At 48.7% G+C, this 27,664-nt stretch overlaps 1 protein-coding gene across 7 annotated transcripts in view; it reads right to left on the bottom strand.

The window, feature by feature from the left end:
- The window catches only part of TMEM178B (transmembrane protein 178B), a 415,735-nt gene that overhangs the window by 32,500 nt on the left and 355,571 nt on the right, over positions 1–27,664 (bottom strand). For all 7 annotated transcript variants that reach the window (XR_015161973.1, XR_015161972.1, XR_015161971.1 and 4 more), the window contains one exon: positions 12,655–12,792. Coding sequence is in view for 4 of the 7 variants with exons in the window: in XM_086395198.1 (XP_086251324.1) it covers positions 12,655–12,792 (138 nt within the window). In the remaining 3 variants the exon portion in view is untranslated. The remainder of the gene's footprint in view (positions 1–12,654; positions 12,793–27,664) is intronic.

Below are 27,664 nucleotides of genomic sequence, written 5' to 3' on the forward strand. Positions count from 1 at the left end.
CTCCCTGGTCTGAAACCCTGTCAGTTTTGGAAGACACTCCTCTCCCTGTTGGCAGTAGGCAATACACTCCGCTGTGTCTTATTAGCAGCTTATGTCGGCAATGTTTGGAGAGGGAGCTTTTGATGTGACAGAAGGGGGAACACTTGTTCTGCATGATTATCCATTCATCAAAGGGCAAGGGGTGATTTCCAGCCCAGCAGACTCAGCCTCAGTTAGGGAGGAGGGCAGCTGCATGCAGAACAGGGAGAAGACCTGAGTTTTCAAGTTCTCTGGGAGCCTCTGTAGCAAAAGGCTGTGGTGTTCTGGGATCAGGGCGTCTGGGTGTGGGGCGATACTGGAGGCGGAGATGGCTCACGGGCCTGTGACATGAGTAGCTGTGTGCTGGCTTTAATATTCTGCTGTTGCCATCTTGAAATTCTTAATAGTGTTTGAATAAGGGGACCACAAAGAAGGCTGAGCACTGAAGAATTGATGCTTTTGAACTGTGGTGTTGGAGAAGACTCTTGAGAGTCCCTTGGACTGCAAGGAGATCCAACCAGTCCATCCTAAAGGAAATCAGTCCTGAATATTCATTGGAAGGACTGATGCTGAAGCTGAAACTCCAACACTTTGGCCACATGATGTGAAGAACTGACTCACTGGAAAAGACTCTGATGCTGGGAAAGATTGAAGGCAGGAGGAGAAGGGGATGACAGATTATGAGATGTTTGGATGGATCACCGACTCGATGGACATGAGTTTAAGCAAGCTCCAAGAGATGGTGAAGGACAGGGAAGGCTGGTGTGCTGCAGTCCATGGGGTCACACAGAGTCAGACACAACTGAACGACTGAACAATGAACAACAAAGGGGTCCAAGTTTTCATTTTACCCTGGTCCTCACAAATTATGGAGCTGGTCCCAGTTGGAAGGGATAGATGTTACCAGGTGTGTGGCAATGCAGCACCTTCTGGGGGTGTGTGACAGTCCTCCTACCCTAACCTGGCTACCCCAGGCACAGACATCACACCCTCACTCACTGGAACTGGGCATGGCTGGCTGAAGAAACCCCAGCTGCAGGGACTCCCAAGGAAGCCAGACCACTGATAAATGTCACACAATATCCAATGATAGCCCAGGGGAGAAGCCCAGAGCAATCTATGAAATAGACAGAGGGTAAGGCAGAATCAGAGAAGGCAATGGCACCCCACTCCAGGACTCTTGCCTGGAAAATCCCATGGACGGAGGAGCCTGGTAGGCTTCAGTCCATGGGGTCGCTAAGAGTCGGACACGACTGAGAGACTTCACTTTGACTTTTCACTTTCATGCATTGGAGAAGGAAATGGCAACCCACTCCAGTGCTCTTGCCTAGAGAATCCCAGGGATGGGGGAGCCTGGTGGGCTGCCATCTATGGGGTCAAGCAGAGTCGGACATGACTGAAGCGACTTAGCAGCAGAAGCAGCAAGGCAGAATCAATCAAGCCCAGACCATGGCCTACAAGGCCCTACACCATCCATCCAGCTTTAGGCGTATCTCCATCTCACTCTGCTCCTGGCACAATCCTCTCCTCTTGCTCAGCTTTTTCAGACCCAAGAAGCTCATCCCCATCCCAGGATGTCCTCTACACCTGCTGTTTGTTCTTGCAGGGACTAATCTTTCCTGAGTCTTCCCATGGCTCAGCATCCTCCCTTCATTCACATCTCTGTCCACCATAACCACCCCGAGGGGCCTCCATCCCCACTCAGTGGCCCTTCACCTACAATGATGGCCCCCCAGGACTCTCCATCTCCCTCCCAGCTTAATTTTTCTCCATTGTTCTCACCCCCTGATATCAGATCATGTGTTTACTTTATGGGACTTGCTTCTTGTCTGTTTCTCTAGCTAGAATGAAAGCTTCATGAGGACTTGATCCTATTTCCTAGCACAGCCCAAGGGCTTAATCAGTGTCTGGCACATAGTACAGGCAATCAGTATTGAATGAATGCATGAGTAGGGTGGTGATTAGCCAGAGAAATAATATCTGTTCAACAAGTTCATCTTCACCACCCTGTGGTGTGTGTGTCTTTGCGTGCTGTTGGTGGTGGTGGTGACATGGGGCTGCTTAAAGCAAAGCGCCCCTGAAGGTAGTCATTTTTCAAAAAAGGAGCATCTCAGTTGTAAAAATAATAAGGTCTAGAAATTATTGCGGAGAAGGCAATGGCACCCCACTCCAGTACTCTTGCCTGGAAAATCCCATGGACGGAGAAGCCTGGTAGGCTACAGTCCATGGGGTTGCTGAGTCAGACACGACTGAGTGACTTCACTTTCACTTTTCACTTTCATGCATTGGAGAAGGCAAACGGCAACCCACTCCAGTGTTCTTGCCTGGAGAATCCCAGGGACAGAGGAGCCTGGTGGGCTGCCGTCTATGGGGTCCCACAGAGTCGGACACGACTGAAGTGACTTAGCAGCAGAAATTATTGAGAACAATGGAACCTTTTTACACAAGTTAACTCTACAGTATTCACAACCATGCCTCAATTGGGTACTATTATTAGCCTTGTGTTACAGGTGAGAAAATCGAAGCAAGGCATGAATTAGCATCTGCCCTGGATAACGTGTAGTGGTGTGGCTGTGTTGAATGCTTGATGGGCAGGTGAAAGGCCATTCTGGCAAGGCCTCCACTGACCAGATTAGGGTTTATAGAGCCAGGGCTGCTTACCATTCTCCTCCAAAGTGCAAATCTGCAATGCAGGAGGTCCCACTGGGTGGTAAGGGCGCACGTGCTTTGCGGTCTATTTCAACTCTTAAGGCAAAAATGAAGCCCCAGCCACACTGTCCTGGCCACTGGTTCTACATCAGGCAAGCATGCATGTTATTTCCTAATCTTCCTGACAAGGTGCTCCTCCTTCCCCCAAATGTCTTTGTTTTGAATTTAATTATCAAATGCTAAAACATATTCAAATATGCACCTTCCAAAGGGAGCTATATCCCAGGATATGAAGTAGTCTGTGAATCTCTGCTGAGGACTGTGAGAGAAAGGCTGTAAGACAAAATGTCAAGAGAAGAGTTGTGACGTTGTAGTGAAATCTCACCTGAAGTTATAGAGGCCGTTTAGCAAGGTAGGTAGATGGGCTTTGTGCCCTTGTTGGTCATGACAGATTATAGACTCTCTTCTGCCTATTAGAAGGGAATACACCTGGGGTACGTGTGTAATATTCACTACCACTTTAGTATCATTTACACAGAAGAGCAACAGCTATCATTTGCTGAGGGTTTCTTATAAGCTTGCATCGTGTTAAGTCATTGGCTTATTGATTGTATCCTCTTTCCCCAGAATAGTATCTAACTTAGGTGGTCACGCTTCTCTTAACCATGTCTCATGAATGTTGAGACACAGTTCCTATTGAACTTAGAGAAACTCAGTCCTAGCCACATTTCCGAGCAGTGCTGGCGCTTGGGAGGACAGTAGGGAGAGGCTGATGGGGAAGCTTGGATGTTGTCCTACTTCACAGCATCCCTAAAACCACTCCACTTACTGCCTGGAAGACACATTAACCCTGTCAAGACACCCATACCTTGGGCTCTGCATTTTAGGAGTGTGTGTGTGCTTGGTCACTCAGTCATGTCTGACTGTTTGTGACCTGCATGGACTGCGGCCTGCCAGGCTCCTCTGTCCATGGAGATTCTCCAGGCCAAGAATACTGGAGTGGGTTGCCATGACCTCCTCCAGGGGATCTCCCTAACCCAGGGATTGAACCTGAGTCTCCCACATTGCAGGTGGATTCTTTACCATCTGAGTCACCAGGGGAGCCCAAGAATGCTGGAGTGGGAAGCCTATTCCTTTTCCAGGGGATCTTCCCAACCCAGGAATTGAATCGGGGTCTCCTGCATTGCAGGCAGATTCTTTACCAGCTGAGCTACCAGGGAAGTTTTCAGGATTGCTGGACCTTTATCAAGGTCTTTTTCTACCCGAAGAGGGGTATCTGGGGGTTTACCGCACAACTGCTCTCTGCTGGGCTTGGTGGAAGAGTGTCATTGAGCATCACTGGGTTGCAGATGACTGCAGTCACTCAAAGTGGATAGCCTGAGCTTCTTTGGGAGCATCCTCTTTGCTCTCCTGACTGACCGGGGAGTTAGACAAGGTTTTGCTGATCACACAGGTGAGAGGAAAAGGAGCTTTAAAGATTTCCTCTTCCCATGAGAACTTGTGCCCTCAATTCTGGCCACCGTCTCCTCCACACACCCCTTTGTGCTTTGAGAAGGGAGGATATTCTGCAATTCTGAGAGTTGCATCTGCTTAGAAGTACAGAATTGGAGTGATGCCACTGTGGGCAGTCATGTACAGCGCAGGGGTTCATGGGGATCTCCCACACAGGGAGCTGGAAGCAGAGAGAGCGGGATGGGCTGCAAGAAGCCAGGCTGGCATCCCCGACTGGGCCCTGCTTCCATTTCTGCCACCAGACACACATGCCTCAGCCTTTTCATTCTAGGCTTGTAAGTTTTCAGAACTGCTGGACCTTTATCAAGGTCCTTGTGACCTAGGACAGCCAATGTAACTCCTCTTATCTGGAAATACAAGAAGGTCGAACTGGATGGTCTCTAAGGCCCCCTTCCATTTCTAACTTTCTAGGAGTCCAAATTAAAGACAGAAAGTTCTTTCTGAGGTCATGTATAATTCATACCCTCCATCCAAAAGGAATTTGAGACAGACTCCAGGACTGTTCAAATAAAGATAAAAGGAGAATAAGAAACCCCATGGAAGAGGAGAAGGTCAGACCAGGAACAGAAGATAAGACAGGCTAATTTCTTGAAGGACTGCCAGCTCTAATCAAGAAAAAACAAAACACTTTTTCTGTTGTACATAATGCCCTCTTTTGATACATGCATTCGACAGATATTGGAGGCTGCAGACACTTTTCAGACCCAGGCGGTACCTTGGAGAACAAGGCAGATAAGCTTTTGGGGCTCATGGAGCTGATGTCTATGTTGGTGGGTGGGGGGTGAGTTGGAGAATGTTAAAAAAACACTGCAGACACCCAGTATCCAGGTCTTGATTTACCATCCTCCAACAGAAGGAACCAGGCTCCTTGGAGAAATGGCCAGTTCTAAGATGAGGGCAGGAAATAACACTAGATGAGCCTGGAGCACCTTGAAATGCTCAAAACTAAGGAAGTGCTCAAAAAAGGCAAAATCAAAAGGCTACACTGATGAGTATACCAAAGGGCACGGGGCCAATGGAAAGAGCTCCCTGTGGCCAAAACTGGGACAGCTGGACAACAAGGTAAACAGAGTACTGAATTATGATTCAAATTATAAAATCAACATTCATGAGTCCACACTGAAATGAATAGATAATTTAAAGAATCTGCCTGCAAAGAAGGAGACCCAGGTTCAATCCCTGGGTCAGAAAGATCCCCTGGAGAAGGGAATGGCAACCCACTCCAGTATTCTTGCCTGGAGAATCCCATGGACAGAGGAGCCTGGCAGGCTGCAGTCCATAGGGTGGCAAAGACCCGGACACGACTGAGTGACTAATGCTTTTACTTTCAATAAACAGGGAAGAATTCCAAATAGTTTATGTAGCTATTCCACCTAAAGGCAGAGAAACAGCCCCCAACTCCTTAGGTGTGGACTGTGCCTACTGACTTCCTTCCAAAGACGGCAGCATGGAAACAGAGAAAGCAGAAGAGTAACTTTACAGTGGAGAAGCCTGACACCTACTCCTTACTCCAGGGGATGAAGGGCAATCTCAACCGTTATAAATCATGGGGATAGCACATACCCTTGAAATGACGTGATGAAAATGGCACCTTACCTGTGTGATCTTCTTCCTCAAACCCATAATCCAGTCTAATCACCAGAAGAAAACCAGATAGGATCCAACAGAGGAACATCCCACACTACGCATGACCAGTATTCCTCAAGTACTCAACTGGCAAGGTCATTAGAAACAAGGGAAGTCTGAGAAACGGTCACAGTCAAGAGGAGCCCAATGAGACATGACAACATAATGGGAATTTCTGGAAGGGACTCAGAAACAGAAAAAGGGCATCTGGTAACAACAGAAAAAGGTATAAAAACAACTAACTATGGACATTAATGAATAACAACGTACCAACATTTGTTAACTGTAATGAATGTATTGTACTAAAATGTTAATAGCAGGGAAAACTGTGTTCAAGGGCAAAGGGGAATACGTGAGTTCTCTGTACTATTTCCTCAATTTTTTCTGTAAACCTAAACTGTTCTAAAAAAGAAAATCTATTTTAAAAAAAGAATCTGAAGGTCAGAGATAGAAGGAGTCACAGACTCTTTCTTCTCCTGGCTTTGCACAAGCAAGCTTCCATGAGTCCTACAACTGCAGGAACTGAATTTTGCCAACAGTATTATGATCTTGGAAGAGGACCCTGGTCTCAGATGAGACTCCGGCTTGGGTGGATACCTGGACTGTAGCCTGGGGAGACCCAGAGCAGAGAATCCAGGCAGTTAAGCCTACCTGGAATTCTGATTCAGGGAAACTGTGCAGGATAACATGGATTGCTGCTTAAAAAAAAAAAAAAAAAAAAGCAACCCAAACCAAAATGCAGTGATGATAAACATGTCATAGAGTAGTGGGCGTGCTGTAGAAAATTAAGTAAAATGTAGAGAGTGACGGGGCAGCTGTGTAAACTGGATGGCTGAGGCAGCCCTCTCTGAGGGGGTGGCTCTTCATTTGGGATCTCAATCCTAAGAGGAGCCGGTCACGAGGCACTGGTGGGGAAAGCACTGTGGGCAGAGATCGGGCAGCTCCAGGACCTTGTGGTGAAACTGTGAGATCCAGGAGAGAGGTGGGTGGTGTGGCTAGAGCAATGCGAGCTTGGGGGAAGGGACGGGACAGGAGCGAATGGAGGGAGAAAGAGCCAGATTAAATGGGGTCTCCACCTTGGGCTGAATGCTGTGTGCTCCCAGTTCACATGGTGAAACACTAACCCCTAAGATGATGGTACTAAATGGAGGACGGGACCCTCATGAATGGCATTAGTGACCTTTCAAAAGAGGCCCCAGAGAGCTCTCTTGACCCCACCATCATATAAGAACACACAAGAAGGGACCGTCTATGACGTGAATGAATCAGAAAGCAGGTTTTCCCCCAGAAACTGCATCTGCCAGAGCTCCCTGCCATCATACGAGAACACACAAGGAGGTGCCATCTATGACGTCTATAAACCAGAAAGAAGGTTCTTCCCAGACGCTGGACCTGCCAGTGCCTTGATCTTGGACTTCCTGGCCTCCAGAAGAGCGAGAAACAAATTTCTACTCTTTATAAGTCACCCAGTCTCTGGTATTTTTGTAATATGACCCCAAGCTAACTGAGATAGCCTCGGAAGAAGGGTAAGGAATTTGGATTTTAAGTTCAAGAGTAAGTTTTTGGCACACTGGTAGTAGATGAGTGAACATCTGATTTATAGTTTCAAAAATATGATGCCAACTGCCCTGTGAAGGACTGATTGCCGGGTGCCAGTCTACACAGGAGGGTCCAGCGTCAACCTTGATGAAAGCTCATGGCAAAGGACGGATGTCTTCCAGGAGTGTGGGAGGATGTGGGTGAGGGGTGCTGAGGGGGTGGGCACGGGCTTAGGGCGTCCCCACCCATTTGTAGACCTGTGTCCATGGGGCGGCTCTAGATACACCGGGTGAGTCAGTTACAAGTGCTCCTAGTAGTCATCTGCCCCCTCACCACGCTGTCCTTCCCCCATGCCATCCTGTCCCTGCACATCTGAATCCCACTGGTGATTCAACCAGGCACTCATTTCTGGCAGTCGCACCCAGCTGCTGCTGTGCCAGTCTGAGCTAGATTTTCCCCAGAAGCCTTGCCAAAGGGGAAACTGGATCCCACCCACCACCCCCGGCCTCCTGGCCCGACAGAGCTGCCGTACTTAACTAATTGCCTCCTCCGGGTTGAGTGTTAATCAAACAATTTGTTGCTAGTCATCTCCTGAGGTGTGGGGCGCCCTCTCTTTAAGCCAGGAAATAGTTAAATCCTGGAAAAGATAAGCACCCAGTGTGGGCTACCCCTATTCATGTGGGAATAGATAAGAGACTGTGGATAGAACCTCTTATTTTGGCCCCGACTGGGTCATCTAAACTCAACTGCAATTCCATCTTTGGACTCTTCACTTTCAATTTACCTTTTTTGCTCTTACTGACCCCTTCTTTCCTCTGCTCACAACACCACCCCCACACCCACACCCGGCCAGCTTGGGAGCCCTTTGGTGGTTGGTCGGGTCCCCAGTAGCTGTTCTCACTGGCCATCCTATCAAACCCCTTGGGCACTAGTCTGTGCTCAGCTATAGACTGAGCCAATCTGGGTGGTCTGTCTAGTCAAAGCTATGGTTTTTCCAGTAGTCATGTATGGATGTGAGAGCTGGACTATAAAGAAAGCTGAGCGCCAAAGAACTGATGCTTTTGAACTGTGGTGTTGGAGAAGACTCTTGAGAGTCCCTTGGACTGCAAGGAGATCCAACCAGTCCATCCTAAAGGAGATCAGTCCTGAGTGTTCATTGGAAGGACTGATGCTGAAGCTGAAACTCCAATACCTTGGCCACCTTATGCGAAGAGCTGACTCATTTGAAAAGACCCTGATGCTGGGAGAGATTGAAGGCAGGAGGAGAAGGGGATGACAGAGGATGAGACGGTTGGATGGCATCACTGACTCAACAGACATGAGTTTGAGTAAACTCCGGGAGTTGGTGATGGACAGGGAGGCCTGGCGTGCTGTTGTCCATGGGGTCACAGAGTTGGACACGACTGAGCGACTGAACTGAACTGAATCTGGGTGAGAGCTAAAGCCATGGAACATTTTGGTCACAAATACCTACAGTCTGAGGGACAGCTGTGCGATGTTCGTAAGGTGGCTGTCAGAGGGAGCTGACTCTCCAAGCCTTTCCATGGGTCACCCCTAGAAGAGGAACTCCTGGAGGACAGGCACCAGTCCAGTTCTGGTTCCGGGAGTAGTTGGTGCTGAGACGTCTCTTCATGACATACAGGGTCTTCACAACAAGGCTTTGTCTCTGGGCAGACACTTCACCTCTCAGCAACTCTGTGCTGAGTAGGGACAGGGAAGCACAGCTTCTGCTCTGAGTCTGCTCCCTGCCAGGCTCTGAACTAAACCAGACTCCTGGGGTCAGCAGGCAGCAACTGCTCTGGCCATCAGGACCACCACCCACCTCCCACTCCCCTCACCGTGACTGTGTCTGGCTTCCTCGGCATGCATGCCTACTAAGTCTCTTAGTCGTGTCCGACTCTTTTCAACCCTATGGACTGTAGCCCGCCACGCTCCTCTGTCCATGGGGATTCACCAGACAAGAATACTGGAGTGGGTTGCCGTGCCCTCCTCTAGGGGATCATTCCAACCCAGGGATCGAACTCATGTCTCTTATGTCTCCTGCGTTGGCAGGCGGGTTCTTTACCATCAGTGCCACCTGGGAAGGCCTCCTTGGACAGAGCACTTATTTGGGAGAGGGTACTCTCACCCACCTGGAGCTTCAATTTCCCCCAAAGACCAGGGATCAGGGATCAGCTCTTAGTGGCTTTGTCCTTCTTTCTCACCTCTTGGGGCCAATCTGCAGGTCATCATGAGATGTGTGGACACCCCTCCCCTCCCCAGCGTCTTGTTACCTGCGGACACAGGTAACAAAGCTCCAGGGTGGACGCAAAGGCTCTGCTCCTATAATAGGACAATGCTCCCGTCAGCACTAAGCAGCTCTCAGGACAGCAGCTTCTGGATGTTGCCCTTTTATCATGAACTGTGGTTTTTCCATTGAAAAGACCATTGGGGAGTCCATGTGCGGGGAAAGCCAGTTTAGCTGGAACCCTTGGTGATCAGGGCTCAGATGGGCCTCCAGGATAATAACCCATGCCCTGTGATAGCACTACCTGTCTATGCGGCGTAAGAGCTGAAGAAGCAGTCATAAGATAGGGCAGGGAAGCTGGGAAGGAAGATAAATTCTGAGAGGCCTTCCCGACTGGTTCATCCCCAGAACCGTGACAGTTTAGAGCTGGAGGACTCTTAAAGGTCACTGGTTCCCCCAGCTCTCCCCCCTACCCCCCCAGTTACCGCACATTAGGGTCACCTCAAGTGTTCGGCTTGGATGAGTCTGGGCGAGGCCGCAGCATCAGTACTTTAAAAGCCCTGCAGGCGATTTGACTGTGCAGTGATTACAAACCGCTAACCAGGGCTTCCCTGGTGGCACGGTGGTAAAGAATCTGCCTGCCAATGCAGGGGACACAGGTTGGATCCCTGATCTGGGAACATGCCACATGGCTCGGAGCAACTGAGCCCCGGCACCACAACTACTGAGCCTGTGCTCTTAGGGCCTGGGAGCCACAGCTACTGAGCCCGAGGGCCCTAGAGCCTGAGCTCCACCACAAGAGAAGCCAACACAACGAGAAGCCGGAGCACTGCAACTAGAGAGTAGCCCCTGCTCTCCACAACTGGAGAAAAGCCCAAGCAGCGATAAAGACCCAGCACAGCTGAAAGTAAAAAAAAAAAAAAAAAAAAATAGAACCCCTAGCCAGGAGGAAGGGGATCAACACCATCACTCACTCCCCTGTGGGGAGGGGTCTCGGGTCCCCAGTCCAGCCTGAGGTCTTTCACCTGGCATCCCAGAGCCCTAGGCTTCTGGTGGTGCTCCAGCAAATGGGGGGTGGGAGGGGCAGGGCCCCAGGCACCCTCCTGTCCCCCACCCTCTTCTGGGAGAGAGTTCCCACCCAGGTCTCAGGTGAGTGGGGAGTGTCCTGGGGTATGGTGTGTGGCCGACCAGCAAAGATCAGCGCGGCCCACACTGTCTCTGTCTAGAAACTGTCGGAGCTGGAAGGTTCAGCGCTCTGTGGGATGTGAGGAGGGCTGGTCTGGAGGGATGGGGGAGGGAGCAGCGTGAGGGAGATGGGAGCACCTGAGAAGAGCGGAGATGAAAGAGCATCAGCTCCCCCGGCTCCGGATTCCTGCTCTGCCCGAGGCCTGTTTGCTCAGCTTTTCTCGGATTCCTGGGAGGCCTCTCTAGAGCCTTCGAAAAGCCCCGTTTTACTGGAGTCTGTCTTTGTACAACCACAAGAGCCTTAGAGAGAACACGCGCTACAAACAGAGCCACTCCACTTTGATCTTTTCACATTTCGGGGTCCACGGAAGATTTTTGACTGGAAGGTGGAAACGAAAAAGATTCCGCGCTGCTAAAACCAAGCACAGACATCCCAGGCCATGTGTGACCCTTGCTTCAGTGAGGAGGACTCCGGGGCGCAGGAAAGGTGGTAGGGCTGTTTTTTTTTTTTGTTTGTTTTTTGAGGGGGGGTGGGTCCTGTCTCAGTGGGGGATGGAAGGAAGGAGGAGGGAGCTGCCCATGCCTCTCCCTCCCCTGGCCTCTGCCTCAGTCTGGTTGGGACTCAAAGGGGAGGTGGTGCAGGGCGGGGATGGCTGACTCTGGTGACAGAGAATTTGAGATTTGGGACATCTGTTCTTCAGGGGGATAAGAATAAACAGTCCAGTGCCACGTTGAACCCAACAATTCTCCTTCTCTACCAACCCACAGCTCACTAGCCCCCAGATCTCTCTGTCCATGCAGGACAGCCAACTCCAATCTCCAGCAGGACACCACACCCCTTCCCACCTCTGGGACCTGATCAGAGATCCCAAGTCAGGCGGTTCATGTGGTGTCTGCCATCTAACTAACGCTGGCTTCAGTGCACGGGACTCATTATTGCTGTTGTTCAGTTGCTCAGTCGTGTCCGACTCTCTGAGACCCCATGGACTGCAGCACGCCCGGTTTCCCTGTCCTTCACCATCTCCTAGAGCTTGCTCAAACTCACGTCCATTGAGTTGGCGATGCCATCCAACCATCTCATCCTCTGTCGTCCCCTTCTCCTCCTGCCCTTACACATTTCCCTGTATACATTTTCAATTCCTTCTGCACAGGCCCAATTCCCCTTCTTCCTAACTCCATGCAATTTGTCCATCCACCTCTCTCCAAGGAATGCCCTGTGAAGGGCACACTCATGATTAGCTTTCGCTTTGGATTGAGGCTCAAACCAGGAGACCAAAAAGCACACTTGAACTCTTCAAGGAGAAAAGAGGCTGTACAGACTGTGAATGAGCTTTTACTTTCCACGGATAAGAACCTGTTCCCTCACAGCTACACAGCTCTGCTCATGGACCACCCATCAAAGGGCTGGACTGGTCCTGTGGCCACGCCAGTGACAGAGGGTGAAAGAGACATGTGACAGAAGGGTTAGCCTTGTCCCACCAGCTTTAGAGCCTCGTTGGAAATGGGAGCAGCAGCCATAGGACCCAGGAATCAAGGGTGGAGGTAGGCTTCTGAAGAGGAAACCGTCCAGACAGCAGTTGCCTCCCGCCCCACGGTATATACCGTGTACACACTACATGCTCAAAACATCCAAGTACCTCCTGGGTTCACACTCGCTCCATATCCAGCACCTGTTTCAATGTTATCACCACCGTCTCTCGCACACCAGGTGGGAGACCCCAGAGGGCAAGGACCAGCAGTGGTGAGCGGCTGAGAGGAACTCAAAACACACTGCTGGAATGAGTGAAGGACAGGGGAGTCTTCCCAATGGAGTCCGGGTCTCCATCCGCACGTCCACCAGCTGTTCTTTCAGAATGCCAGTAACAGGGACCTCCCAGCCCGCCGCCCCCGAGCCTTACCTCCCATGAGGAAGAGCAGCCCGGCCACATACTGCATAAGGCCTCGGTCCCAGCAGCAGCCCAGCACGCCGATGATCCAGCCGAAGAGGATGATGGCCACCGCCATGCCCATGAAGCCCGCTGTCATCCTGCGCAGGTCTGTGGGGAAACAGGTGAGTACCAGTTAGCATCAGAGCCTGGAACTCACGGTCTGGTGCACCCCAACCCTGGGCGGGGGGGAGGGGGGAGGGCACCACAGGGGCCCTTTGCAGACAGGTTGGCACAACCGAGCTTCCTTTGCAGAGGACAGAGCCCCTGATGGCAACCATATGTGTTGTTTAGTTGCTCAGTCATGTCCGACTCTGTGTGACCCCATGGACTGTATAGCCCACCAGGCTCCTCTGTCCAGGGATTCTCCAGGCAAGAATACTGGAGTGGGTAGCCGTTCCCTTCTCCAGGGGATCATCTGGATGATCCAGGGATTGAACCTGAGTCTCCTGCATTGCAGGCAGATTCTTTACCCCTGAGCCAGCTGGGAAACCCCAGTAACCATATCCTCAAGTACAAACACAGCTAGGACAGCCGGTCCACACGCGGAAGGAGGGATCACCACCATAATAGCTGCCACTTCCTCTGCATTCCCTCCTTTGTGCTGGGTGCAGCACTGATCTTCCCAAGCATCTCTCCCAACCTTCTAAGACAGCTATTCTCTTTATCCCTATCTGGAAAATGGAGCAACCCACAGAAAGCCTACAGAGAGTGGAGGACACGGCATCAAACCCAGATCTTTGCGGCTCCCAGTTCCTAACCCAGCATCACTCACCCTTCAGGGAAGTGAGAACCAGACAAATGGGCCCTTAGAGCTGGGCTGGGTCTTGGCACTTGTCAAGGACTCTATCCCTCCCATGCAGGGTTTGCTGGTCTCTCAGGAGGTCAGGGGTGAAGAGGAAGCTGTATGACGTTCCTCATCCTCCAGCCTGACTCCGGGGGGCTCAGCTTCCCCCGCATGTGTGGTTGCAGGGTGGGAACCATGCTTCCTGCTCTCAGGTTGAACCCTGAGGAGGCCCCCTCAGCTTTCCTGATCAGGCCCTTCTCTGTCCATGCTCTGCCAACCCATCAGACAAAGCCCGGCATGCAGGGGGAGGAGGGCTGTCTGGAAAGGTGATTTTTTTTTATTAGTTTTTATTGGGGTATTACTGCTTTACAGGGCTTCCCTGATGGCTCAGTGGTAAAGAACCCATCTGCCAAGGTAGGAGACATGAGCCATGGGTTTGATCCCTGGCTTGGGAAGATCCCCTGGAGGAGGGCATGGAAACCCACTCCAGTATTCTTGCCTGGAGAATCCTATGGAAAGAGGAGCCTGGAAGGCTATAGTCCACAGGGTCGAAAAGAGTTTGACCTGAGTGAAGAGACTTAGCATGTGAATGCTGTGTTAGTTTCTGCTGTAGGCAAAGTGAATCAGCTATGTGTTTACATGTATCCACTCTTTTTTTTTTTTTTTTTTTGTATTTCCTTCTATTTAGGTCTGGGAAGGTGGGATTTTTAGCAGAAGGGAGACAGCAGAGCTGCTGATATGTCTCTGTCAGCCTCACTCAGCATCTTGCTAAGCTTCCTCCCAGCTCCAGCCCTCTGGTGTATCCGCCCCCCCACCCCACCCGCTGCACACTCCTTCTCTGGAATCATCTGGCTTTCTTCCTTCTGAGTAACACCCCCAATCAGGCTCCACACAGGAGCCGTTTATCTGGCCTCTACCCTGGGGATGGGGACTGCAGAGTAGCTGGAGACCCCATGGGCATTCCCTTCTCTTGAAGGAAGGGAAGGAGGATGAGGAGGTGGGGAAGGGGGGACTGGACACCAAACTACATGAGTCCCCCCATCCAAGCAAGCACTGATGGTCTCTTCTCATCCCCGGAGAAACAGACACCCAGGTTTCTGTGGGGAGCACCCCTGTGCCTCTCTCGCACTCCAGTCTCCGGCACAGTAAACAGAGGATTCCGGGCACAGTCAGGCTTGAGACCTCCTGCCCCTCCCCCACCTCCAGAGCTGGCTGTGGTCCATGCCCCTGGTCCTGATACTGAAGATCAGACCCTGGCAACGCCCTCCTCAACCCCCTGGGAGGAAGTTGGCTGGGGCGTGGGGAGGAGAACAGCAGGTGAGCCTCCCCGTGATGAAGGGGGCCTGACAGGGCCCTGCCACAGAGGAGGACGTTCACAGAGAGCCACGAGCAGGTTCCTGCTCTGAGTTCTCCTGGGTCCTTCCTACCCCTGCTGACCCCGGAGTGCCAGCCCAGCCAGAGAGCAGTCACACCTGTTACAGTCACTGCCGTGCACTGCCAAGGAGGCCTAATTATCAGGCTGCACTGATGCTCAGATCACTAAACACACCAGAAGGAACTTTGTTGAGGACGAGTTAGATCCAGTGCTCAAATGTGTGCCAGGCTTCCTGCCGTGCTCAGGCACCCACGGCTGGCTGGAAAGAAGGGAGGACCTTCCTGCCAGCTGGGCCGCATCCCTTTCTCTTTCAACTGCCTGTGGTCACCCCGGCTCCTCCATCTCCCCATGGCCACGACCCTTAGTTCTTTCGCCCCTTCTTCCTTTGTCACTACAACAGACTCCAGGCAGCCAGCTCTGGGCTGCCTCCTTGGTAGAAAAAGGTCCCTTCTCGACTCCACTGGGACTGATTCCTGGCCATGGGATACTCTCTGCCACGGGGGGCTCATCTACTCTCCACTGCAGTCAAGGGCAAGGAGGTGATGGGAATGGGAGATGAGAGGCCAGGGTATTTTTAGTCTTAAGGAGATTTATTTATATCCCCTTAAACAGCTCAAGAAATTTCCCTTCTATGCCCCTGTGAAACCACTGGCTTCCTTTTCAGTAACAGGGCGGTTTCTAGGAAGACTCTCCTAGAATTTCTAGGAAGACTCTCTAGTGGCACTAGAGGGGACAGGCCTGCAGAAGCCACAGAGCCCCTTCCTGCCACACTTGGTGGGTACTGGCCCCTGGGCTACGCAGACCCAAGGGAGCAAAGGTGCCACCTGGGGGACTGAATGGATAACGGGTCCCTGTGAGCTATGTGTACTTGGGATGGGGATGGGGAAGAGGGGTGGGCAGGAAAATGGAAATGCAAATCATGACAAGATGGAAAGGAGGAGGAAAGCCAAGTGCTTCACTTAGGAGAAAACAGAGCAAAAGGCAGAAACAGCAATGGAGAGAATAATTCCTCTTCCAAAAGCCCTGAGACAGACAATAGTGTCTGTGTTCCCAGGTCAGGGACGGCTGTGCCTCCAACACAGACTATGTGCACTCCGCTGTCTCCCAAAGGCTTTGTCAACAACAAAAACTGAGGGTCAGGCTAAGTTGTTCTAGAAAGAAGGATGAAAACCAGAGGTCAGGCCTGAGCATTTTCACTGAGCCGAAAGGATATTCACCATCAGCCGGTGAGCCTGATTTTGCTGGAGCCACATACGTACAGCTGTTTATTCTGCCCTCAGACCCACATGGTAACTCAGGGCAGCTGCAGCAACAACTTAAAGGTAGGCTGGACAAGAAATATTCCTATTTTACAGGATTTAGAGAAGTTAAATAATTTATTGATCAACAGTCTCAAACCAGTGAACTAAAAAGGAATGAGTTGGGTTACTGAGTTGTGTGGGAAAATAAAATTAATAATCTAATTAAAGACCTACAGGATCATCATCACAGATGGAAAAAGTGTAACTAGCATTTTTCCTCACAAATAAAGCCAGGATTAGAGTTACAAGATTTTTTTTAAAAGACAGAAATTCACATGGAAGGGGAAACCAGAAAAGACGATGGCAACAACAGAAGACTGGAAGCTGCAAAACTGAGGGGCAGTATAACTTCTCAACAGACCTAACAAGCCAAGACCAGAGCCAGCAAAGGGTGGGGGGAAGCCGAAAGGCATCCTGCCAACCCCTCCAAAGGCTCAGGAGTTGGCATTCATCACTATGCATCAGGAAGTCAAGCAGAGGGGAGGGAGATTAAAACAAGGATTTCGAACAAGTTGTTTGGGATGGAATGAGAACCCTGGCTCCCCTTGGCCACTCCACACCTCTGAGGAATAACCCCTTTCCCCCACCCCCAGGGTGGAGAGGGAGTACTTAGGACTGGGAGTCGATAAGCTCAGGTGACAGCTGGTCAGCACAACTGAGGGTCGTTGCGCACAGGGCAAGTGTCTGTGCACCTACAGAATGTTGAATGCTCACCCTTGAGACCCCAGGCCTCTTCTGCCTGGTTCCCAGAAGCAGACTGCTGCGCCTTTGCCCTGTAGCCTGGAAGCTGGGAGAGACCCTTCTGGTGATGACCAGCACATGAGAAAATATCAAGACACATTACTATCTGTGTGTGTGGCGGGAGGCAGGGAGTCATAAGCAGTCCCTCCAACTATCTACAGTGAAGCTTCCCATTGACAAGCCCACTGCCTACTCAGGGCTTTCAGGCAGCCCCAAATATGAAGAAAATCTATAAGCTGGAAGAAAAAGAACTTGAAGAAGCAAACTGGCAGGGAGGAGAAATTAAAGATTATTATTGGAAATATAAATCAAAATCACAAGGAGATATCATATCACACCTGTCAGAATGGCCATCATCAAAAGACCACAAATAACAAATGTTGGTGAGGATGTACAGAAAAGTGAGTCCTTGTACACTGTTGGTGGGAATGAATGTAAATTGGTGTAGCCACTGTACAAAACAGCATGGAGTTTTCTAAAAAAAAAAAAAAAAAAAAACACGAAAAATAGAATTATCCTATGACCCAGCAATTCCACTCCTGGGTATATATCCGAAAAAACAAAAACACTAAATTTGAAAAGATACATGCACAAGGCTCATAGCAGCATTGTTTACAATTGCCAAGATATGGACGCAACCTAAGTGTCCATCAACAGATGAACGAATAAAGAAAATGTGATATACATATGTGTGTGTGTGTGTACATATATATACACACACACACACACAAGGAAATACTATTCAGTATTCCATAAAAAATAACAAAAGTTTGCCATCTGCAGCAACATGATGGACCTGGAGGGCATTATGGTCCAAGTGAAACAAGCCAGAAAGAGAACAACAAATACTGTATATCACTTATAAGTGGAATCTGAAAAATACAACAAACTAGTGAATATAACAAAAAGAAACAGACTCAGATATACGGAATTAACTAGCGCCTAGCAGTGGGGGGATAGGAGCGGGAATGCAGGGCTGAGGGTGGGGAAACAAACTACGGGGCGTAGAGAAGCTCAAGGATATGCTGTATTTACAACAAGAAGAATACAGTCAATATTTCATAATAACTGTAAATGGAAAATAACCTTTAAAAATTCTATTAAATTTTTAAAATAAAATTTTAAATCAATATAAATATCCCCAAGAGACAAGAGAAGAAACATAGCTTGCTTCCATGACATAAGAACAAGAGACTATGGAAAAGGATTCTCTGAAACAAAAATAACACCTTATAATAAAGGAATCAAAATCATTGAAATTTATAGTATAAAATCAATTCTAACTTATGGAGTAAGAGTCCGATCTTGTTCCAAAATATTTAGGAGTCTTACAAATGCACACAGCACAAGGAAATGAAGGAAAGAGAAAATAAAGAAATAAAAGAAGATGGAGCCAGATATCACATTCTCACATAAAATTTGGATCCTAATTAGAAAGGTTATTATAGTCACCATATTTGTATTTAAGGCATTTGATATTATTTTCATCATCTTGAAATCTTTGTTGCTTTTTATTTGTATTTGAGAAAATCTCAAAGGCCACTCTGCCTATGGAATGACTCACATATAGATGGCCCCATTCCATCCCATCTGTGTTATCCTATGTGTTAATTTTATTTCTTTAGGAGTGAGAAATTGCCTTTTTTAATTCTTTGTGATTGTTCACTGTGCCCACAGCAATACTTTGCACCTGGGAATTTACACAGCTTGCACAGTTAACCATTGAATGATGAGGGGGTTAAGAGGTGCCAGCCCTCCACACAGTGGAAAATCCACTTACAACTTGTAGTCAGCTGTCTGTACACTTACAGAAGACAGACGGTTCTACATCCAGGGATTCAGTCAACCACTCATCTTGTACTATGTTGCGTGTACTCTTGAAAGCAAAAGTGAAGTGAAAGTCACTCAGTCGTGTCTGACTCTTTGCAATCCCATGGACTATACAGTCCATGGACTTCTCCAGGCCAGAATACTGGAGTGGGTAGCCTTTCAAAATACCCGCAAATAAGCGGATCCACAGAATTCAAACCTGTGTTGTTCAAGGGTCAACTGTTATTTCTTTCCCCATCTCTTCCTGCTTTTTTGTAGAAAGAAGGGGAGAGGGAAGGGGAAGCAGAAAACCAAACTCATCCATCTGAAGCCTTGGAAAAATGCTATGCAGCGTCGGACAAAGAATAATCCCCTTAGAAAGAATTTGGAACGTTGAGCGGGACTCTGCAGGGAAAGGCTGAGATAAAGAAAAATCTTCCCATGAGACCTGTTGGGTTTGAGTCTAATATCTGTCTTCCACGATCCTAATGTTTGAGAGTCTAATGTTCAAAATGACAAAGGTGAGTTCTAATCTTTTTAGAAAAAGAACGCTGACGGCACAGTGAAAAAGAGTGGGCCAAGGTGCGGGGAGGAGGGGTGGATGATGAGGGTGGTGGAGGAAGAATGGCCAGGAGAACCATCAAATACAACCAGAAGACACAGTTCTCCCGTGTGGAAAACTTTTGATTTTGAAGTTTACACTCCTATTAACATTTAAATTGAAAGGTATTGCTTGCAACTCTACACGGGAAACCAGGATATCTGCATTTAAATAAACACTACTCAGAGAAGGAAAATACATGTGGGCTATGAATCTCTTTCTATTTGCTCTTTAAAGACCTTGTACAAAAAAACTGATGAGGATTGGAATTTTTTTTTCTCATTCAAAAAACAGAAATGGTGAGGGTAGGTCTGAATTAGAACTTGCTCTGTGAAGTGAAGACAGGAGATGGGAAGGCGGACACTGTGTTAATGGTCCAGGGTCAAGAGCCTGCGAAACCAAGGTCATGGTCCTCCTCTGCTGGCCACAAGGGGCACCTCTGGGCAACAGGGGTGCTGCCTTGGCTACAAAGGCGGAAGAGCATCAGCTGCTCTGGGAGCTAGACCTGCATTTACAAATTAATCAGTCCCTTTGGGGTGCAAGGCGACAGCTGAAGGGCAGAGGATGGTGGTGAAGACAGAACTCGGAGTTCTTGCCCCAGGGGGTCAATCTAGAAAGTAAGAAGTGGAGAGAAAGGGTGGGCAATGAGCATGTGAGCTGTGGCATCAACTCAGGACAAGCTGATTCACAGGGGAAGGAATATTCCAAGAACCAATCACTGCATAGCATCCATCTCTAAAGGAAGAGGGAGTTCTGGTGCTGGAAGAAAAGTTATGACCAACCTAGATAACATATTGAAAAGCAGAGGCATTACTTTGCCAACAAAAGTTCGTCTAGTCAAGGCTATGGTTTTTCCAGTGGTCATGTATGGATGTGAGAGTTGGACTGTGAAGAAAGCTGAGTGCCGAAGAATTGATGCTTTTGAACTGTGGTGTTGGAGAAGACTCTTGAGAGTCCCTTGGACTGCAAGGAGATCCAACCAGTCCATTCTGAAGATCAGCCCTGGGATTTCTTTGGAAGGAATGATACTAAAGCTGAAACTCCAGTACTTTGGCTACCTTGTGTGAAGAGTTGACTTATTGGAAAAGACTCTGATGCTGGGAGGGATTGGGGGCAGGAGGAGAAGGGGATGACAGAGGATGAGATGGCTGGATGGCATCACTGACTGGATGGACGTGAGTCTGAGTGAACTCTGGGAGATTGTGATGGACAGGGAGGCCTGGCGTGCTGCGATTCATGGGGTTGCAAAGAGTCGGACACAACTGAGCGATTGAACTAACTAATCACACAGAGGGCTTCCCTGGTGGCTCAGTGGTGAAGCATCCACCTGCCAATGCAGGAGATGTGGGTTCGATCCCTGGGTCAGGAAGATCCCCTGGAGGAGGAAATGGCAATCCACTCCAGTATTCTTGCCTGGGACATCCCATGGGCAGAGGAGCCTGGCAGGGCTACAGTCCATGGGGGCCAAAAAAAAAAAAAAATCAGATACGACTTAGCGACTAAACAACAACAACAAACCACACAAAGATTCAACAGATCGGGACGGAAGCATGGATTCTTGGAACCAGGCTGCCCCGGTTCAAATCCAGGCTCTGCCACCTACTGGCTGTGCAAACATGAGCAAGTTGGTCCCTCTCTCTAGATCTCAATGTCCACATCTTTAAGTGGAAGCTATGACACTACCTACTTCAATGGGTTATTCAGAGGATTAAACAAGATAATATGCATAAACTGCTTAGAATAGTACCTGACACAAAGCTAGAGCGATACAAGAAGTGGAGTCACCTAAATTAAAGTGGTTTTCTCTTTTTCATGCACTACATCTCTTGCACATGCTGTACACGAGCATACAAGAGCTGAGCAACATGTTGGGATGAGCCCCTAATTAAGGATTTGGTACCCAGAGGGAAAAACCTTCTGAGATCTGTTCCTGCACCTCTCAGGTACCAGGAGAGGCTGAGGTGCAGGCTTTATGTTTCTGTTTGTTAATAACAAGAAGTATCAAATCTCGAGTGTGGAAGCTTCTTATCCTCAGGGGAACAAAACAGCTGGAGGCCACAGCAGCTAATAGCAGAGGTGCCGGGGGCCAAAGAGGCTGCTCGAAACCTGGGCTCTTGCAGTGAGCACTGAACTGATCTAGAAGGAAGAAGGATGCACAAGACCATCCCTCTTGAGTGATCTAGTCAATTAACACTGAAACAGAGGAGTGGCTCACAAATCTGGACCAGGAACCTATCTGGATGTCTTCTTTGTATTTATGATTGAAAGTTTTTGTCGATGGCTTTCTTCCAGGGTGTAAGTTGGTTTGGCATCCTAATGAAGTTATATTTAAGAAAGCATTTTTATGTGAAAACAAAATAGTTCTTAAGAAAGAAAGATAGCACTAAGATGTATACCACTCTTGCGACGCTATGGACTGTAGCCTGCCAGGCTCCTCTGCCCATGGGATTCTCCAAGCAAGCGTACTGGAGTGGGTTGCCAATTTCCTTCTCCACGGGATCTTCCCAACCCAGGAATCGAACCCAGGTTTCCAGCATTGCAGGCATATTCTTTACCAACTGAGCTACATGGGAAGCCCCAAATAGCTCTTGGGTTTCCATAAAGAGTGCCCTTTGCCCATCCCTGTGCTTCCATCTTTCTCCAAGCCCCCCACGTGCTCTGGTCATGAGAAACTGCAGTTCTCTGAAAGGCTTGGCACATTCCCCCCCTTTCCTTGTTGGCACTGAGCTCTCTGCCGACATGGCTACCCACACATCTCACCTGGAAAGCTTCTCAGCATCCTTGAAGTCTTCCCAAAAAGTGATAGTCTGGGAGGCTTCGGGGGCACTTCTTTAGCCAACACTGGCATCCAGTGCTTGAGGCTCCTGTAACACTTGTTGATAATCACCGTCTTACTCTAATTACTTATGTGTCCTTTCCTCCGACAGTGCCAGCTTGCTCAGGGCTGTGGTCGTGCTTGGTTTATTGTTCCCAGTTCCCAGCGCCTTGCCTGGCATGAGCAAGTGCTCAGTAAATGTTTGCTCGATGAGCTCACCCCCCACCTGGTAACAGCCTCTGAAACTGGATGCACCAGGGCCTAAAGCAGGGTGAGGAGGATGTGTCTTAACCGTCACTGTGACTTGAAGCCCGCCTCTCCCTCCAATCTTATTTTTAAAAGCCAGCATCAACTTTTGTTTAACAGTTCAACATAGTTTTTTTTTTTTTTTAATCGTATACACAAAGAAAACATCAAAATAAGTTCAGATTCCAGATCGCAAAGAGCCATGTAATGTGGGGGCTCCTTATGGACTGGGTTGCCATTTCCTCTTCCAGGGGATCTTCCCAACCCAAGGATCGAACTCAGGTCTCTTAAGTCTCCTACATTGGCAGGCGGGTTCTTTACAACCAGTGCCACCTGGGAAGCCTCATAAAGTTTAACAAGCCCATATGATACCTCACAGATTACCATCCCAACAGACCTTTCTTTCCTCCTCCATGCCCACAAGTCAGGAAGAGATCAGGGGGGAAGGTAGCTGCTACAGAAATGAGGAGTGGTTTCTGGGTCAGAGACGGGCTTGCAGCTTCCTGCTCTCCAACTCTACCTCCGGATTAGAGAGCTGCCAAAAATAGGGACATTATGCGATGGTGCCATATACAAATCACATCCATTGTCAAGACAAGGGAAGGCAAATTGCAAAATGTGTACTCGCCTGATGAAAGAAAGCTTGGTCAGCAGCTAAAGCAAGTGCCTGGAGAGAAAAGAGGGGAAAAATCTAGAACTGAGAGAGGCAGAGTCCCAAACCAAAACCCCTCCAGAATGACTCCCTCCTTCCCACTGCCACACTGCTGAGCTAACAGCAGAAACTGTAGACTGGAATGATGAGAAGGAAGCTCGGCCAACCAGATACACCTGCTTGCTGCCTAGGTCTCTGTCCTCGGGGTAGGGGTACGGGTGGGTCTTCTTGCCGGGGGTGAGACAAGTACAATCTCTGTGCCACCCCAGAGAAGCTCCCATCTCTCCTCCGTGGAGCCTTATACCGAGGTCACAGGATGACCATTTCTGGAATAAACCAAGCCCCAGAGCAACTGTTACCATAGGCCTCCTGATCTAAACTGGCCAGTCCCCTGACCCCATACCCATCCCGTTGCCCACCCTATAGCATCCTAAGCAATCACCCTAATGCCACCCTTCCAGTAGGAATTTTCCCTCTTGAGGCTACGAAGATTGGCTGCTAGCCTACAAAAGGAGTTGGCTTGCCCTCGAGCCCACCCACTGTTCTAATAGCATCTCCTGCTCTAATAAACCTTATTCTCCTTCTCATTCTACCTTCATGTCTGGAAATGCTTTTCCAACCAGCACACAGACCACAACATCTTCCTGTGGATCACATGTCACTGACAGCTGCTCTGAGGTGGAGGACAGAAATCAGGGTGGCAAGACCGTGCCCCTAGAGAGTTCCCACAATGCAATCAGGAGATGGGGGCTCAGACACAGGGGTAGGACTTCCCTGGTGGTCCAGTGGCTAGACGCCTCACTCCCAATGCAGGGGGCCTGGGTTTGATCCCTGGTCAGGGAACTATGTCCTGCACTCAGCAGCTAAGAGCTGGTACAGCCAAATTAGTAAATAAATACAAATCAATATAAAGAAAGACACATGCGAACCTTAGAGAGTGCTATGCTTTCTAGAAACATGTTGCAGGCACCTGAGAGTTGGTTAATAGCGAAGAATCTGAAAGGCCTAGGAAAGGGGAAGATAAATAGGAATGAACATTTGTTGTGCATGTTACTATGCATAGGCGCTGTGTTGGACAATTTACACAGGACACACCCATTAGCCTCCCAGTGGCTCTATACAGGAGACCTGCTTTCATTTTGTAAACTTGAAAATGAGACAGTGGAATTTCAGCAGATTACGGTCACACAGCCAATCAGGCCTGGGAAAGGGCCCCCGTCTGCCCACGCCCTTTCCATTCCTCAGTCATTTTCTGGTTCCATGCACCTTCAAACCCCAGAAGGGAGTTTCACATTCAATAAAATATAATGGAATATGATTCAGCTATTAAAATTACTCTTCTGAAGAATGTCAGTGACATGGGGGAAAGTTCATAACAGACCGTTAAATGAAAAATAATGCACGGGTGGAATATATGAAATATCAATTATCAATTCCATATGACCCCTAGGCTGTGGGTATACAGGTGTGCATCCATGCATGTCCACCCATGCAGGAGAGGCAAGGGAGAAGGACCCCAAATGCTGACAGAGAGCCTTTCTGGGTTGTGGTATTTGGGGTTTTGTTTGTTCTTCTCTACCAGGAGAATGTGTTACTTTAACAATCAGACTTTGAGTTCTGTGGGAGTTGTGAGCTTTATGGTTTCTTAAAGTCTTAAGCACAAACAACGAGGCAAACTGAACAGATAGAAGACGCTGATCTCAGGCCTGGCCACAGATTCCTTTTCATGAGTACTCCCTTCTTAAAGACACACTGCCGCTAACTAGTTTCTTTAGCCTTTTAAAACTCAATACAAAAGACTTGCCATGCTCTTCTTTGGCCAACAGCGTGGACTGTGGAAATACCGGGTTGGCCAAAAAAGATCGTTCCGGATTTGTCCATACCATTGTACGGAAAAACCCAAAGGAAATTTTTGACCAACCCAATACTTGCCATTGAAGGGCAGAGCTTCCTTCACCCAGCAGCTCCTGCTCAGACCAGCATGTGAATGGAACTCTTAAGATGTCACTGACCCGGCAGCCAATCTTTCTGCAGGTGATGCTTTCAGTGAGGTGTGCAGGTCCCCTCAGGATGCTCTATGTCTCACGTTTTAGGGCCTAGGCACTTGGAGGACACCCGAGGACCTCAGGAGACTCACATGAATGTTTCTCTTCTCCCCCCAACATGTCCCTTCAACATGAGATTCTCAAACACAAGCACCACAATTTCTGTTTGAGCAGCACGATGCTGCAGAAACAGATAAAACACTGACTGTGGTGTCAGGTGACCTGCATTTATGAGCCCCCGTTTTCCACGTGTTGGCTGGAACGCATCACACAGGTCACACCAAACACTCAGTTCTGCAGAGAGCACAACAGTGAAGCTGAGAACAGTGGATGGTGAGTGCCCGCTCCCTCCATATTCTAAAGCTGTGTGGGGGCCGCTGGCCACACGTGTGGGCTGAGCACTTGAAATCACCATCAAGCACCTGAGCTGTGTACACGCAAAATACGTAGCCAGCTGTCAAAGCCCTGGGATGAGTTTTCATCTACTATCACAATAATTTCTATACCGATTACCTGTTGATGTGATAGTATTTTTAATATACTGGATTAGATAATTTTTTATTGAAATTAATATTATTGTTTCTTTCACATAGTCAATGGGCCTAGTAGAACATTTTAAACCGGGTTATGGTTTGCATTATATTTCAATGGACAGCACTTTTAAAGAGAAGGGTAAGAAATTGCTGGGCTTCCCTGGTGTATCAGATGGCAAAGAATCTGCCCGCAATGCAGGAGACCCAGGTTCGATCCCTAGGTTGGGAAGATCGCCTGGAGAAGGGAATGGTTAGCCACTCCAGCATTCTTGCCTGGAGAATTCAATGGACGGAGAAGCCTGAAGGGCTTCAGTCCATGGGGTCATAAAGAGTCAGGTACGGCTGAGCAACTAATACTCTTAAGAACTTGCTATGAGGGTTTTGTGACTAATTGTGTGTTCGCCACCTTCAGTTTACACATAGAAGCAGATAAGGGGTAGAAACTGATGAGGAAGATTTCTTAGAAGAGAGTCAGCAGAGTGCTCTGTGTGTTCCCTTCTTGTATGGGGGCATCCCCCGCTCTCACCACCAGCACATCTCCTCAAGCCAAGAGAAGAAACTTGAGAGAACCATTTGAAGAGCAGCACACAGGTGCCCCAGAGTTTAGAAGATGCAGCAGATTGTACCCAAAATGAGCTGAGAAGCTGGTTAGAGCTTCCTATGGAAGTGGAAACAAAGCTACATACCCAGAGTCTGGGTGGGGAAGGGTCCTGGGCTTTCTCCATGGGCCACATGAATGCCAACGAAGACTAGCGGTTCCTAGAAAAGATCCAAGAGCTTTGCCTTGTAGGGTGTGTTTACAACACCAGAGTCCCTATGGGGGCACCAGAACTGGGAGCTGAGGAGGGAGTAGGACCAGGTCGGCTGGAAGATAAAGCTGAGACAATGTTGCCCACATCAGGAGACAGTGATGGACATCAGTCACTGAGAAGCTTTTCCAAAGGAATCATGAAGGTGCCCTGCAAGAGACAGAGCAGCTTTGGGGGCTTTGCTACACACAGGGTACCAACAGAAGCATGCCATCAGGCAAACTAGATCCCAGGGCCCGTTTACTCATTCTTCTCGCGGCCCCACCCACGCCGACCCCTAAGAGGAAGCGGAAGTAGTAGAGCTGAAGGGGAGCAGGTGGAACAACGCTGAAGAAACAGCAGAAGTGCACTTCTTTCTTCCTGTAGGCAGCTAAGCCCTTGCCCTAGGGAAGCGAGGAGACTTAGACCAGATAGAAGACTGACCTTCTGACACTAGATCCGACTCAAATGTTAATATCTACAAATGACAGTTTGCGAACACCTGAAGGCTACCTGAGAAACCATTAGGTTACCTGCCAGATTAAACTGGGAACAGGAGACCACAAAGACCAGGCTAAGGAGGTTGTAGTGGGGGAAAAAAATAAAGTCGTAGATGCAGGTTTTTCAATAAATTGGTTAAAAATGATCTTACAAAAAGTCATATTGGAAACCAGAATGATAATAATGATAATAATACAGCTAGCATTTTTTGTGTGCCAGGAGGCATGTCCTAAGCGCTTCCTATATATTATCCCACGTAATCTTCTCAATAAATTGATGAGATTATAATGTTCCTTTTATGGATGAGATAATAAGTAACTTGCCCCAAGTCAGGCAGCTTGGAAGAAGGTGCCTTTGGAGATTCCAAAACCCAGTCTTTTCATCACTGTGATCCACAGTCTCCTGGAGTCATTGACCAAATAAGATCTGTGACAATAGCCCTTTGTAAATTGTAAAGCGCTACCAGAAATGCCAGGGAGCATTTATGCTCACTGGCAGGCTACAAGGCCGAGGAACAAACACAATGGACCCAGTGGGCATTATTGGTATCAACTAACGTATATTTAGCAGTTTCAGGACACATCGGTCATTACACATAACATGAGAAATAAAAGAGCAATAGCCTCTCCCCCTCCTTGGCCCTTCCCCAAATCTTTAATTTGCAATCCTGGCAGATTCTGTTTTCTAATTTAGAAGTATGATGAAGGGCCTAAGAAGTATGTGTTTGCCTCCTGTCTTAAGTGTGCTAAGTTGCTTCCGTTGTGTCTAACTTTGCAACCCTAGGGACTA

This window comes from Bos grunniens, chromosome 4, assembly GCF_055505025.1.
Source record: "Bos grunniens cultivar Pamir isolate PY7600 chromosome 4, Bosgru_T2T1.0, whole genome shotgun sequence".
NCBI classification, from domain to species: Eukaryota; Metazoa; Chordata; class Mammalia; order Artiodactyla; family Bovidae; genus Bos; species Bos grunniens.